This window comes from Lates calcarifer, linkage group LG16_LG22 (genome assembly GCF_001640805.2).
Source record: "Lates calcarifer isolate ASB-BC8 linkage group LG16_LG22, TLL_Latcal_v3, whole genome shotgun sequence".
NCBI classification, from domain to species: Eukaryota; Metazoa; Chordata; class Actinopteri; family Centropomidae; genus Lates; species Lates calcarifer.
In genome coordinates, this window is record NC_066848.1 from 6805940 (window position 1) to 6822215 (window position 16276).

At 40.4% G+C, this 16276-nt stretch overlaps 1 protein-coding gene across 1 annotated transcript; it reads left to right on the forward strand.

Annotated features, from left to right (window-relative positions):
• Nucleotides 1–484: 484 nt before the first annotated feature.
• On the forward strand, nt 485–15160 carry zmp:0000000760 (collagen alpha-1(IX) chain). Its single transcript, XM_018689883.2, has 26 exons — nt 485–563; nt 1591–1714; nt 2779–3172; nt 3277–3354; nt 3435–3530; nt 3619–3672; nt 6288–6341; nt 6438–6491; nt 6566–6619; nt 6777–6830; nt 6918–6971; nt 7051–7104; nt 7503–7556; nt 7691–7735; nt 7834–7887; nt 7972–8025; nt 8117–8170; nt 8314–8385; nt 8471–8506; nt 9819–9863; nt 9968–10000; nt 10698–10844; nt 11309–11485; nt 12243–12333; nt 13534–13611; nt 13915–15160. Exons 1-26 carry the CDS (start codon nt 485–487, stop codon nt 14118–14120), a joined length of 2295 nt encoding a protein of 764 aa, XP_018545399.1. The 3' UTR covers nt 14121–15160.
• The last annotated feature ends 1116 nt before the right edge of the window (nt 15161–16276 follow it).

The window sequence follows — 16276 nt, forward strand, 5'->3', positions numbered from 1 at the left end:
TAAGTCAAGGTATTGGGAAATTATATATATTGTGGTTGTCTATGATATCAGGCTGCTAATCAAACAGAGGATGGGTTTGTGTAATTGTGTCCTTTAATTTGGTGAAACTTGGGAATGTTTGCATGGACAAAACAATTGAAGAGATAGAGCTTTTGATATTGCCTTTGTAGATTTGAAGTTTTTATAGGAAGATAACTGCAAGAAAGAAATTCAAATATTTGATATTCAAAATGAGTAAAAGGGAAAATTTCACTGGCTTTGATTTGATCTTCTTTTTTTTTTTTCTTTTCTATATTCTCTCTAAATCTTTTATGCATACAGTCGAAATGTACAGTCTTGGAACACAACCGAGTGAGCTGTACTACTAAACTACTTTATACTTATATAAGACTTTATATAAGAATGAGTCTGATTTATTGAATCACTGATTTATTTAATTGCTGTACTGCAGGCACTTGTAGCTCCTGACTTCCAGAATTTGAAAATGCCGGCCTACAAAGATATGCTGGTGTTTGCAGCACTCTTTGTCATCTTGGGATTGGCCCATTGTCAAAAATTGCCAAGTAAGTTTGAATGTTTTCATACTTAACTGAGGACTGCAGTATTTTTCCTGCTACATAGAAATTACACTTAACACTAGGTCATCACACATACAATATGCTGGTTCTGTATAGTTGCCTACAGGTGGATGTGTATAATGTGCTGCCACTTCCCTTGCAAGAACACTGCTGTTAAAGATTTTTCTGTTATGTCATATAAATTAACCTTTACTTCAGTTTTTCTGGGTTGAACTTGTACTCCAGCATTATGACCTGTAGATGTCACTGTTTGTCAGTTCACAGTCCATTATTTACTATCACAGCAGGCAACCTGCTCAAGTCTCATATTTCCTGCTCTCACTGCCTATGTAGACACTCAGGGGTCAGAGGGTCATGCTGGGGTTAAATTGTGTGCATGAACCTTTGAAGCCTTGCAACAGAGTCTCCCTGTTACCATAAAAAATCAGTCAATACATGTTTTTTTTCTACCTGTGGTGTCCTGCACACAGATGAGGATGTCTGTCAGCAGAAACAGAATGTGTATTGTTGGCCTTTTGACTTCAGTGTCAGAGACAGCAGGTGATTTAATAGAAAAGAATCTCTCTGCACACTGAAATCAAAGGAACAGTTTGTTAACATGCTCCAGTGGCAGGTATTAAGTTTTTCATTATTGAGGAGTAGATATTCTGAGTTATTTTCCACTCGAGTCTGAACATTTGTAATCAGAATCTTTCATCCACATGTTTTAACCTCACAGGAAACACTGCAGGCATGCTGATCTCATTCAAACTGCAGCACAAAGCATCCAGTGTTTAGAATTCAGTAGCCAAATCTACCCATAAAGGAAAATAAACAGCCTCTTCATGTTAATGGGTTTAATAAATTACCTCATCGTACATTCGTGAAGTGATGGCACTATTAATGACAATGATTAATGCAACTATTTAAAAAATCAGTGATATCAGCGCTGACATAAGATTTAGAGGTAGGCCAGCACCCTTGATGGTGAATCACTGTGATGTCAGACTAAGCTCAGTGTTTGTGCTGTGAGGTTTTGATCTCCTGGAGGAGTTTCGTGTGCCTGAGTCGAGAGGAGTGAAGAGGGTGGATGGCTCTCAACCAGAGGCAGTGGCCTACCGCGTCAACCCCTCCATCCATCTACGGAAGACCATGAGGTACAGTGTTAGAGTAACTGAAAATCTCATTTTTGCATACTTTCAGTGTTGCACTGAGCTATAAGTGTACTCCATGGTCTGTCAGTATACCGTGGCATCACTGTCAGGTATGGTTACAGGTGCAATTAAGCACACCGAAACACACTCATTAGTGGTGCTGTGTGTGGTCAGAGGTGAGACAGACATTAAAGTTTCAACCTTTCGAGCCTTGTGTCAAGTTACTCTTTAAAGGGCAACTTAACACCAGGTTGAAAAGCAGTGTTGCACCTGTAACCTCACCCAGCAATTATGTCACACGGTCCACCTGTACATCACTGTAGCATGGTTGAGTTAAAGTTAAAGCCCTGGAGTTGAACAAAAATAAGATTTTTAGTTGGTATTAAGTTGTTATTTAATGTTATCATTTGTGAGCTTTGATAGCAAGTCCAAATGTACATGGTGCATATTTTGAAACTAAGAAAAATAGCATTAACACTTAAATAGTGTAAAAATAATTCTTCATTTTAATAGCCTATTTTAGTTCTCTTAAAAGTGCACAGATTTTTGGCCTCACTAGCTGCCTCGCTCTGTTGGCATGTTGATCTGTGCACTATGTTGAAAGCACAATATCTTACACCTGTTAAACATCAACATGTTAGCGCTGTGAGCATGTTTGCATGCTGATGTTAGCATTTAGCTCAAAGCACCACTGTGCCTAGTTACAGCCTAACATAGCTGCTAGCATGGCTGTAGGGTCACTCAGTCTTGTTTTTCCTTGAACTCTGTTTCCCAGACAATGAATGCAAGGTTTAGTGCTTTTAGCACTTTGTTCAACATAGAGTGGTAGTCTGCTAAGCATTTTCACAAAAAAGTTACAAACAAATGTGGATACTGAAACTAGTCCCAACTCATATGCTAATGTAGGCTTTAAGCATAAAGTTAAAGTCTGTCTGTTTCAACTTTTGCACATTCTTCTAAAATAAAACCCTTATGTTCCTATAAAAGACCTTAATTGTTGTTTTGTGAAGAAAGCAGCCTCTGTATAATGTTATACAGCTTTCTAAATCCCACTGTCATCACCACAGTGATGTGTATCCCGATGGACTTCCCTCCGACTACTCAGTCATTGCAACATTTAAGGTGACCAAGGACACTGCCAAGAAATCCTGGAACTTGTGGCAGGTCAGCGACCCTGAGGGGCGAGACCAAGTTGGCCTGCGTTTCCAAGGTGACACGCGCTCTTTAGACTTCTTCTACACCAGCCCCCATGGGAGCCAGATGCTGAGGACCTTCCATGGTGTGGAAAAATTGTTTGATGGAGAGTGGCACAAGTTGGCGCTGAGTGTTAAAGGCAGGCAGGTGAAGCTGCTGATAGACTGTGAAGAGGTCAGCGTGGAGTCCATTGACGAGTCAAGGCCAGTCATCCGCCGAGGGTACACCTCCATCGTCAAGCGTGCGGCAGGAGATCGTTCTGTGTCTGTATGTTGACAGCTTGGATTTCTTCATATCTAAAGATATATTTCAACTTCCCTTGATTTGGATTACAACTTTCATTTCTCTAATTATCTTCTCTCTCTTTCCAGGTGGACCTCCAGCAGATGGATGTGTCATGTGACCCAGAGCAGGCTTACTCAGAAGGCTGCTGTGAACTCTCCAGTGTGGTGAGTCACCTATGATTCATGACCTCTGTTACAGATGTGTGTAGAGTTACAAAATCAGTCTCTTTATGTGTACATGGCAGTGTGGGGGATATGCAGAGATCGGTCTAACAGCTGGAAGAGCATCTTGCAAATGTATGCACGGACAACCAGGCATTCAGGGACGTCCCGGGCCAAAGGTGAATGTACCTGCATGGTGAAAGTTGGCAAAATGCACTGATAAGACAAGTTGAGTCTGTGCTGACATTTTTTTTTATTCCTCTTCAGGGTCACAGAGGTCTTCCAGGAGAACCTGGAGACCCAGGAAGACAAGGAAACTGGGTAAATAATTGCACAGTCTCAGTCATTAAAATCTCAAACTTTAAGTCACAATGGATGCATGTTCTGGTGTGTTTACTCTGTGTATAGCATGAGCAGCACCCACTTCCTCTAGCTGGACGATAAAGAGTTAAACTGAATTGTGACACTGTAAAACTTTCATTTGTGAGACAGCAGTGAAGCTGCGGAAAATGGCAACAGAAGTACAACTGAGACACGACAGGATGGAAACAAATCTGGAAGCAGAAGCACTTAGCGATAGTAAACACAGGGGCTCCTTTCATAGTTTGAAAACTCATATCCGCTTCGCAAAAGATTTAGGGAGGAGGCCAAGATATACATGAAGCAATACGGAAGTGACAGTAAAGTTGTTTTTGTAGTTCTGAAATAGCCATTTGCATCTTAAAACATGGGATCTGCTGGTTTAGAATATAGGATTTAATTCAAACTGGCCAAAGATCACAGGATTTGTAATGGCTTTACTTTTCCATTTGGAAGAGACTGAGCCAAAAGTAATGAATCCCACACACACAGGAAAACCAGGCAGTTGAGCAATAACTGTACCCTCCAAGTGTCTGGTAATGAGTGGCATTAGTCTGCTTAACTATGGTGTGGGATTTGTCAGATGTTTTGTTCCTGAAATGTTTTTATTTTTGTGGATAAGGCTAATTAATTCACCACAGGAAGACCCAATTGTGAAAGAGAGGAAGGGTTTGGGAAAATGATAATGAACAAAGTATTCTGCTGCAGGAGCCAATTACACAGGGATCAGTGAATGAACAAATACACTCACAGTGGTATCCTTCAGGGAGCCGCAGACGTGATTATTTCCACTTTAAATTTATGACTTGTTAATCTCTTTGATGCTTAGCAGTTGCTGTTATGTTGGAGCAGATTTGAGTCTTTCAGAAACAGTCCGGAGAACATGTGTTTAAAGGAGGAAGGGTTTTTTTTAATGCATGTGTGATGGTTTGGTATTTAACATGCCCTTTGCACTCAAGGAAATCCCCCATGCTGCCTGAGCACACACAAATGTTCTCCCTCAGAGCAACGTACATTCAGAGCACATTTCCCAAGCTGTGCATGCTACATATTCATGCCCTGAACTGCAGCTGTAGCTCATCTGGGAATAAACATCTGTCTTGTGTAACTTGTTAGAGTTTTGACCTCCTGCCAGCTTGTGAATCACAGAGCCCCAACATGTTTATCTCCTCCCCTGCTGGCATCTGAGGAGGGCATTTCCTGGCACACATATATGAACCGTCCATCTAAGGTGGTGGGTGGTCCTTTTCTTTTCGGGGCTATACCCGCCTTAGAAGCGTTGTAAAGTTCATGGTCATGCCTCTCGCCATACTGTCGGCCATCTCTGAGTTTAGCCTACGCCCAGCTGACTCTGCTTAAAAACAGCGTTAGGTGAGATGGTCAAATAAACTGACAACACAAAGGCATCCTGGCCTTGTTTAATCTGTTTGTTGACTCAGTGAAATACAGCCAACTGGAAAACACTCGTCCCTCTACTATGGAGGAAGTCAGCATCTGTGCAAACATTACTGGTCCATTTTGTTGTATTAATGACTAATGTTTCCTAAATCCTGCTGAAAAGGCTGGAATATATTTTCCACTAATGTGGCTGATGGGAGGGAGACTGAAATTTATAGCATTTTCACTTTAAGATGAAATTATCATAATTTTGTCTCTCTCTCTTTTTTTTTTACATCTTATGTTGAAAGAATTGTGTGATAGTTTGGGAGTGCACATACTGACTTTCTTGCGAGTTAAATGGAGAGTTAAAGAGTTAAATGGGAAAATCGATACCACTCTTATGTTTGAGTGTTAAATAGGAAGCTACAGGACATGGTTATCTTAGAATAAAAAAGCTTTTTAGGTTACAGCCATCAGATGGTTAGCTTAGCTAGGAACAAAGGGGGAAACAGCTAGCCTGGACCTCTATAAAAGTAAGAGTAGTTCTTTTTTTGTCTGCCTAGACATATTGGAATGATTAGTTATTGCGTAACATCAATTTATGGTTTTACAGGAGGTTATGTGCTGAACTTTTTCAGCTGACTTCCTGCAGTCTTGTCACCATCATTTTTTACTGTTATACTTCAGAGTTTATACAGCTTAAACAAATGAGATATAACATGTTAATTAGCTTAGAGGTTCTCGAAGCTGGATTTTGTTGCCTTTGGACAGAGCCAAATGAGCTGGTCCCCCACTTCCAGTCTTTGTGCTACGCAAAGCTAACCTTTCCTGATCTGAGCTTCATATTTACCATGCAGACAAGATGCCTCATCTAAGTTTTGGAAAGTTAATTAGTTTATGTGGAATCATTACTTTACAGCTATTTTTTTCTCTTTATACCGTGTCCGTCTCGCCATGCTGTCTGCAGAAAAATCAGCAGTTACTTTCTAAATGTTTATTTAAGGAGCAAAAGCAGTCATGACCGAACAGTTTCTCTGTCTGATGGATCCAACGTTTAATCTCTCAGAAGTTATTAGTGACTTTTTCTTTCAGTGGAAATGGTCACATTTTACGCTCTATTTCACAAGCTGGTCAAATCACAAACAACTAGCTTAAGCTTAAGTCTTGCCTGTGATTAAGTCCAACATGTCTTGCAGGGGATCAGGGGAAACACGGGAGACTATGGCAACATTGGCGAGACAGGCCCAAAGGTAAAATCAGCGTTTATGTGCTCCTGTCAGAGCTTACACTTCAGTTTGGCGTGCTCTCACAATGCATTAATGAAACTTTGCACGTAATGTCCTCAGGGTGAAAAAGGAATCAAAGGCGAGAAAGGAATGAGAGGACTCTGGGGCCAAGCGGTAATTTATCTCACTCTCAGATTTATCATTTTCTTAACCCTGAAATGTGTATTAATGAGATATTGTCTTAACAGGGAGACAGAGGTCCTAAGGGGCTGAAAGGATTAAAAGGGGCAGCAGGCTTCAAGGTAAACATCCCCACTGGGTTCAGGCTTTAATTGGACCTGTTTAATTAGGCATCCAGTTAATTAAGTTACAAACCTTATACTGGGTTCCTGCACAGTTTACTGTTAAAGTTTTATAACTTTAAAGACAACAATTTCAACATTTTGACTGCAATTACAGGGAGTTCGTGGACCACCTGGAGATATTGGAGAGACTGGGAAAGCAGGAGAAGTTGTAAGTTAACCTTTCAGACTCAGTGGTGAGCCCTTTTGCAAGTGATTATGTAATTACTGTATTACTGAAATTTTGGTTTCCTTGAAGGGCAGCAAAGGTGAAAGAGGATTTGAAGGGATTCCCGGGTTTCAAGGAGTTAAGGTACTCATATTTCCTCCTTTCTCTGTCTTCATTTTATCATCAATATTGTAATTTAACTCCACCATGCTTTTCTTTTTAGGGAGCAAAAGGGACTGCTGGGGTAAAGGGGCGTTCTGGGCCCAGAGGAAAACAGGTGGGTGGTTGTGGGATTCCCTGTTCCATAATCCATAATTGGACACTCTTAATTCTGTGTCTACTACCTTCAAAATCCCCTCATGTGAGCATGGAGAGCCAGTAAATCATTTTTAATGTGGTAAAACACTGGAATACAGCTATGTTTTTGGCTTTTGTGCCGTCTCCATAAACAATGTTAGTTTTTGTGGCTGGATTTTGGCTGAGATCTGAGGGCCTGAACTATATCAACATAAGCTTGTGAGTCACTGAGAGAAGAGCCCCTACCGCAACAATAACCTACTCTATTATATATGATTGAAGGCTCCCTGGTTAGCCATGTTTTCAATTGAATAAAAGGTGTTGCGTATGTATAATGTAAAATCTAAACTTCTGTTGCCTCCAATGATAATTTGGCAGGGAATTGTGGGAGATCCTGGAGAGAGGGGAGCTGCTGGAGAGAAGGGGAAGCCTGTATGTATTCAATATAATTACAATGACATGAACATTATGTATTTCTTTTGATTTTGTTTGTTCTACAAACACCACAAAGATTTCAAAACACATTATTTTGAATTTTGATGGATACTTTTTTGTCTGAACACTAGGGGACCTCAGGACCTACTGGCAGAGCTGGCACGATCGGACCAAAGGTAGTTTGCTGCCAACACACCCAGCTCCTCACACCTGTTTCTCACTTACACTCCCAAAATAATTTGGCTATTTTATAATAACAATAGTGTCTCCTTAGGGCATAATTGGAGATCCGGGCTTACCTGGCAGAGAGGGCGATCCAGGAATAGAGGTATTATATTCTGCTGATAAGGATTCTTTTGAATTTTGGAAGCAGTGTACTTGTGTTATTATAAGTGTCATCCCTTCCTCACAGGCTTATCAAGGACCACAAGGTCTTAGTGGGAAACTTGGACAAGTTGGAACAAAGGTAACTCACTCATCTCATTTCGTTTTGTAAATAAACGTAAAAATGAGTTGTTCTTGGCAGATGAATTTGTTCCCATTTGTGTCTTATACAGGGGGAGAAAGGCACCCTGGGGCCAGCAGGAGAAATGGGCCCCCAAGGCCGTACTGTAAGTCTGTTTTTCAGGCATTTCAATCACAGATGACAAGCACATAATGCATTTTGTATTTAAAGTAGTTTGCCATCTTAAAGGAAAACGACAAAGAATAAAGCAGCCCCTTAGGTTGGTTTAATAAATGTTTTATTCCCAAGGGCCCAAGAGGTTACAAGGGTTCTGCAGGAAAGCCAGGAAGACCTGGATTTATTGGCCCACCTGGACCCACTGTAAGTGCTCCAGATGAATTTTCTAAACTCCTCCAAACACTAGTTCATTTTCTACAAGCCATTAAACCATGTCATCTCTTCACAGGGACACGTGGGTGTGCCTGGAAAACAAGGGCCCAAGGTAATACATGCTCATCCATTATCCATTAGATAAAAAATGAAGGCAAAATTACTGTTTAATGGCACAATTACTGTAACTATTCAAGGATTATTTACTGGGTCAATAGGCCACATAAAATTTTGGATTTGCAGATGGGTTCTCTTTTTGAAACCAGGTTTTATCACTAGACATTTGGAACTTTATTTTAGGAAACAGTTACAGGTCAAATGTGATACTAGTCAGCCGTCATAATATTACCAAAACCATTCCTTTGAGCACCATATTGTCAACCAGCTTCATCTGTGGCCAAACTTATAATAAACCACTGTGAGGAGGCAAAACAAGGACAATTCAATAATTTAGTTCAGAGGCTGACCTTCAGGCCATGTTGGCTCAGTTATTCCTATTCTCCCCATCTGGACAGGAGGTCTCAACTTGTGCTGAACTCCCCCTCAGGACCTGTTCTTGGTGTTTACTGAATGTTCCATGCTGATTAAAGAGGCAGATATTTCTGCAGAAACCACTTTTCAGCTGTTTATGTTTTTGTGGCATGCTGTAGAACAAAAAATCTTTTGGAGTAGAATGCTGGCACCGGTCTGTTGACTGGTCTACATTATTATAAACTCTGAGATATTTAATATAGGAGTGATTGTAAAAAAGTGGAATGGCAGTGACAAGTAGTACAGATCATGTATCACATATACCTACTGAAAAATTGGCTTGATTCCTGATTCTTATAAATTCCACACCAAGCTGCCAACTCACAGCAGGTGTAGTATTAAAGTGTGGTCCTGTGTCCAGTGACCGGTGTAGACAACCCAAGATAATGTAAGAGGAGTGTTTGATTTGCTTAACACAGAGTGGACAACAATGTGACTTGAATACACCCAAGGACTTGACTGATACTGTAACATCCCACTCAAATCAGAGAAACATTACTTAAACACAAGTCCTCAGAGTGAAAGTGGTAATAAGATATTAAAGGAGTTCCTGACTCATAAAAACAACTGAGAATTCACCTGTTGTAGGCTTGAAAGGCAGCTCTGAAAATTTGTTAGGGAGGTGGTGAAGGATCAGCTTGTAATCACCCTGGATTTCTGACAATTACAATCAGCACTGACACAAACTCACTGCAGAAAAAAGCATCAAAAGATGCATAGATAAAATATAACACACAATGACACAATAGACCCAACATTCATTTGATAGATACTCTAGTTCACCAGTGAATGAAAATTGTGTCTATTCATAGCGTGGCACACCTGTGAAATCTTGATATAGCACATATTTGCAGTTGTCTCAATACTATTTATGTTTCATCTGCCTTGTGCAGGGTGACACAGGAATCCAGGGAATCCAAGGAGTTAAAGGTGCACAGGTACTGCCCTAAATATTTCATCATCTCTGTTCGTAACCATGTCCTCTTCCTGTTTTTTTTTTATAACTTATATTTTTTTTTATAATTTTGTTCTTTTTTTAAAGGGAGAAAAAGGAATTAAGGGCCCAAAAGGAAGGGTGAGCTGTATTTTTTTGTATTTTTGTGAATTGTATTTTTTCAAAGTAAAACATGGTATCACTAACAGTGATAATAACACATGCTACCACTTAAAAGTCTATTTAACTGATATAATTAAAAGATAACTTGTTGGTTGTGATGAATCGGGTCACTGAAGAGAGCAATCATGCAGGTTTGTGTTTCCTAATACTATGATATTCCTGCCAGACTATCAATACTTTATTGGTTAAAAGAATTCTACATTTTTCACATTCTCTGTTTGCAAAGTGAATTGTCTGAAAAAATCTAATATCAAATCCATCAGATAACATTCCAAACATATTTTAGGCATCTGTTGATGTGATACTAACACCCACAATCGCACCAAAATGAATCTTGCACATATTTCAAGTGTTCTAAATCAGGTTGGATTTTTTACATGAACATCTGTAGTTTGTCTACACATTCAGGTATCATACTTCCACTGCATTTTGCATGTTCACTGATATTTATTTTTATTGCTGAGATTCTGTTGCTTGCTACTTTGCTTGACCTTGACACGGTCCTGTTAGTTACTGTGTTTTATTAATACTGTATTCATCTTAAGTTGTTACATGACGTTTGTATCCATTGAAAACTGACTTCTCACATATTCAGATGGTTGCTTTGGCTGTGTCCAGAATCCAGTTCTGCTGATGTTGTTAACCTGCTCTGTAGGTTGGAGACAGGGGGGAGCAGGGTCCCCAGGGAGGACGGGGGAAGCGCGGCCCAGCAGGCCCACCTGGACGTTCAGGTCCTGTAGGAGTCAAGGGGGTACGAGGTGAAGGAGGACCAGATGGATTTCAGGGGCCCCCAGGTCCACCAGTAAGTAAAATACAAGACTCTGAAACTTTGATTCGACAAACATTACAATGCTGAGCACAGAGTGGTAGTTTATGCAATCATGATGAAAAGCACAGCTCTTCAGTCTCTGCTATAACTTCATCTATCTATGAATGATGGCAGAGAAACAGCAGAGTAATCATTTGCACTCATAGTTACACTGACTGGCACACACACCGTGTTTTGTAACAACTTTAGTGTCAAGAACACATTTAAACAGTCTCTCATTAGCCTGTAGTTAGTAGTGACTCGCAGCAAGGGTTTCATTTAGTGTGGCTATAAATCCATAATGAACCTCAGGAAATATTGCTGGCTTTATTTGTTCGCTGCATTTCCTCTGAGAGGCAGCTGCTGCTTCAGCATGCCCTGTCCCATAATATTCCATAATACATGTCCCATACTTGGGTCACCTCCAGTGATGGATGTGGTAATGATTTGTCACACAGGGTCCGACCCTCCCTGCTCAACATGTGATCGAGGTTTGTAAGAAAGTGGTGCTGGAACAGATGTCCACCTTTGCCAACTCAGTGAAGAGGACGTGTGCTGCAGTTTGTCCTCTTTATGGGGATGTGCCCATGGGTGCCCCTGGTCCCCGCGGACAGAAGGGACCTCCCGGACCTCCTGTGAGTTTTTGCAGTTTTAGTGTTCATTATTTAAGGCTAGTCAGCCTGCACAGACATTGTAGGGACCTTGTTGTTTTTTTAAATGATTGCTTTATCACCTCACCTCCTGCAGACCTTCAGCAGAGACACACTGCTGGAGCGCAGTACATTCTCTATACATTGTTAGTTTTTGTCTCTCTGGCTGAGTAAAATGCAAACACATTGCAAGGTCTGGACTGGACTAAAAGAGCTGAAGTATTTGGCAGAAAAGCTTGGAATGAAAACATTACGATTTTCCACGTCTCCATGAGGACAAATAAGGAGTCACAGACTAGACACTTGGTCTGTGTTGAATGGTTTTTGGAGAGTATCAAGGCTGTCCTTGGATTGGAAAGCCTTTTCCACATTATTATACAGTGTAGAACCGATTCATGTTCCACAACTTCTTTAATCACAAGGACTCTCAGGCTGATAAATGCTCTTGAAGCCATTACTATATAAAAATATTCCACTATATTAGATTATGGCTGTTAAGCCTCATGTTGTGGCATCTAAAGCCAAACCAATAATAGTGATGTCCCATTGTTGTTGAACGTTTTCCCAACACAGTATTGAAGGATCACCTAAAAAAACTTTTTTTACAGAGCTGGTCAAAGGTGAATGGAACCTTGATTCATGACTTGAACAGTGCACCTGAGAAGAAAAAAAATTCTGCAAAGTTTATACTGAAAACACACAAAAGATTAATGGTGTATTTTCCTATTGATGATGTTGTCAGGGTGACCCTGGTAATGATGGTGTTGACGGAGAAATGGGCCCACCGGGATTCTATGGAGAAGCCGGAGAACTGGGACGAAAGGGAGAAACAGGTGTGAAAAACAAACCTGACAGAACATATTTATGAATATAATTAACAACAAACCTATAATTCACCAGTGCTTGTTTTAGAGACAAAGTACCAGGGGTGGAAAAACAATTCTGATCCTTTACTCTAACCTGCCTTAACTGATCTTTTTAGGCAGGACAACGAGCTATAAACACATCACTAACATATTATCACCTTATAAAACTGATATGCCGAAACATGCTGGCAAACACAGACATGGAGCAAAATGAAATTCATTTTGAGTTGTGTTGTTTCTGGCTACCCAGAAAGTTAAAAGAGGCACACTGCTGATTTTATATGTCATGATCAGTTTACTGACTTACTCACCTGTGGTTATGGGAAGTACTACACAGCCTGTGAAAATAGTCATACAATAGTCATGTGGCCCTTTGTCAAGTCTGAGAAAAATAACCCTAGTGATGTCATGGTGATGTCACCAGGGGTTATCGCGGCCTGTGCTTAGACATGGACTGGCAGGCAGTGAGGGTCTAACAGAAGATGCTGTTGTGCTTTCCGCAGACTTTTGGAGCTGGACTAGTAGCAGGGACTAACAGTCAGGATATGTTGGCTTTTGCTGCATCAACTTGGACCATTAAATTTGAAATCTGTCTGTCACAGGTCCCCCAACTTTATGGAAGTACAATATTAAAGTACTGTTGTGGAGTTAAATCTACAACAACGCCTCATATTATATGAACACATCATGTTTTGTTCGCAAGATCACCAAAGAAACATAAAAGTACAATACTCCCCCCTACAATAAAGTGAAGCAAAAATGTGAATATGCAATTAAGATACTTTCCAGCACTGCAAAGAACACATGTGACTTCCTTTAATCATGAACCACACTGTATGAAACTGCTGAATCAAATACTATATAGCAGCATAGTAAAACCTGTAGGTTAACATGTACATTTGCAGCTCTAATTTATGGTTAGCGACCCAGGCATGATGTCACACTCATGCTACATTCCTGTGCCAAGCCAATGAAATCGAAGAATATTTACAAGGTGCTTTAAACATTTATTTAACAATGATCTCAGTAACACATATGGTCTTTAATCAACATGAACGGCATGTTTTTGAGTAGAGGTCTCTCCTGGGAAAATAACATTTCAGTCTGTCTGCTGTCATTCCTGTTAAGTGAAAAGTGTGTGCGTGTGTGTTTGTGTCTGGCTTCCAGGTGACAGAGGAGAGCAAGGTGATAAAGGAGCCAAGGGTTATGGCCTACCTGGCTACACTGGAGATCAGGGACCAAAGGGTAATTTCATCTTTTAGGATTTAATGTTGTTTGATGATTTGGTTAAAATGAGCCATTAATGGCTGTCCACATCTGGGATCTGTGCAACATTTTTCAAACTATATTCAGCTGAGTCTGTGCCTCAAATCCTAGGAAAGGGGGGAGGAGACATGTTACTGTAAGAAGAGTGTGTTATTTGCCAAAAACAAAATGATTTTTCTCTGTAAACACTCTGTTCTTGGAATATGTGAAAACTTTTGTCTTACTCAGCTAAGTGAGCAGACTGGGAAGTCTGAAGCCTAAACATTTCTGCTTCAAATACAGGTCAACGTGGACGTCCTGGCAGAGCTTTCAATGGCCAGCCAGGCAAGCAGGGTGAGAGGGGACATGTAGGCAGGCCTGGACTCAGGGGCCATGCCGGTCTCAGAGGATCTCCAGGTGTCTGTGTTACCTCTGGGTGTCCTCAGCTCAATGCTACCAATGGGACACCACCTCAGCCAGCACCACGGAGGTTGAGAAATCGCCCATAGAGGGAGAAAGCATACATGTGGACAGTGAATTGAATATTGAGCTTAAAGGAGGAAAACATGATAGATTGTTTTTGTTAATATGTGTTTATTCAAATAGATTGAAATTTTCATGTAAATATGCAACTGAATGCTGAACTGAACTTCTGGGAACAAAGATAACACTTTAGGTGGTTTGAAGGAGAGTGCTAACAAAATATATTTGTATAAAAAGGCCATCTTCGTTTGATAGTTTTATTTTAAGTTGTCTTTAAACACCTGATCTTTATAATAAAAATCCAAAAATGGTATTGACGTTATTGTGTGCTTTAGGTTCACAGATCACACTTACTGTATAATTAACATGGAATTTTAGAGTGACTGTCATTACTAGTGCAAACACTTTCTGTAACTATGTTTTACTTAGAAATTTAGTCATAACTTGGATGTTTAATCATCCAGATATTGGTGTGTTTTCTTAAAGGTGCTCTATGTAAGTTTTTGCTATTGCTACGTAGCAGACATTAGCATTAACAGCTGTTTACGTACCTGTCTAGATAAAATGTTGTGAGTCCAGTATCAGACTTCATTTTTACCTGCCAAGAGCTGTCTCCAGTGGTGAAAAGCAATGCCAATGTTAACTCTTTGTTTTGCTACTATTTCTGTCACCTCTTCAACTGACGTAGCATGCTAACCAGTTAGCCCTGTCCCATCCACTTTACAACAGTGAGTCACTGTAGTGTCCAGTCTGCTCCCAGTCTAACATGACAGGATGAAGAAGTAGCGCTAAACATATGATTTGTAAAACATACAACTTTGCTGCCTCCAAGTGGTGGTATAAAAAAGACGGCAATGTATCCTGCTTCTGGGCTGTGAAGCAGTTTTCGTTTAGTGGTCATATTCTGCAATGTAGTGTCACATGATACATATTTTCTCAAAAATACTTTTTTCCATTCACAATCGTTACCATTGGAGTGGCTGTAAAAACTGAATACATTTTACTGCATGCCACAAAGACCAAATGACACTTTGTTGAATCCATTTGGTACAATAAAATTTGAAAAGTCCAGAAGAGCCGAATCAGTACTTATTTTCATACCATTCATGTGTGCGGTGAGCCAACTGGAAACTGGAATATAACATTGAATTTTTTAATACTTTGATGTTTATCCCCCATGTAATGCAGTACAGAAAGATTAATTCTCTGCTTTACCTCTAATGGAAGGTTTGAACATCCTATCATTATGATTTCTGGTAACAATTTGCTTTCACATCTTAATTATGTTTCATTGGACTACAGAGATTATACATGAGTTTAGCTGTCAATGGAAAAGTTTTGACCTCCAACCTTACTTTTTTTCTTTCTTTCTTTCTTTTTTTTTTTTTTTTACAAAAGTTGTTGTAGTGATGACAACAAACAATGACACAAACAGCAATGTTTCCCACATGGTCTCCTCGGAAGATACTGTTGTAACACTGTTGCTTCACAGCGACACGGAGGTGCTTTGATTCCTGGCCTCTGTGGACTTTCCAACTGAAAATCCTGCTGGTCAAGTGGAATTGAGACTCTAAATTGCTCTAGGGTATGAGGTGCCGCGCCTGTCTATGTGTATTAGCCGTGCAATGGGCTGACGCCCTGTCCAGGGCATTTCCCTGCTTTGTGATCAATGTATGCTAGGAAAGGCTCCAGCCTTCCTGCAGCCCATAGGGGAGTTAATGAGTTGAGAAAAATAATGATTGAGTGTTTTCCACAGCTCAAATCTAATGGAGAAACACTTCTAGAGGGAGAAACACACTGGGAGCTCCGCGTGTGGCTCTTCTCAGTGTCTTTCCTGGCTCACATTTGTTTCCTCTGAGAAGCCCATCGACTGTAGATCGTCATCCTCCACCCCTCTGCGACTGCAGCATCATGTGTGCCATGCTGCTCTGTTTTGTTCCATCAAAGGATGCTATGGCCACTTCTGTCATGGAAACTATTACTAATATACGATTATACTCTGAATTTTCTTCCTGGGCTCAACCACTTGCTTCAGACATGCTCTCTATTTATCTCTGTGGCAAACCATACCAAGTGATCATGATAAATACGGCTTAATGCATGTGAGCTGATTAAAACGACCCAGTAAAGCTGAACTTCAAAGTGATGGCACAGAATCAGAGGTTATTAGACAGAGAGGTTT

Excerpts from the sequence above, each read along its gene's own strand:
- zmp:0000000760 (XM_018689883.2), top strand. The coding sequence starts at position 485 with ATGCCGGCCTACAAAGATATGCTGGTGTTTGCAGCACTCTTTGTCATC. Across the intron at positions 6,342-6,437 it reads TTGGCGAGACAGGCCCAAAG|GGTGAAAAAGGAATCAAAGG; the intron begins GTAAAATCAGCG and ends TAATGTCCTCAG. Across the intron at positions 13,612-13,914 it reads TGGAGATCAGGGACCAAAGG|GTCAACGTGGACGTCCTGGC; the intron begins GTAATTTCATCT and ends CTTCAAATACAG.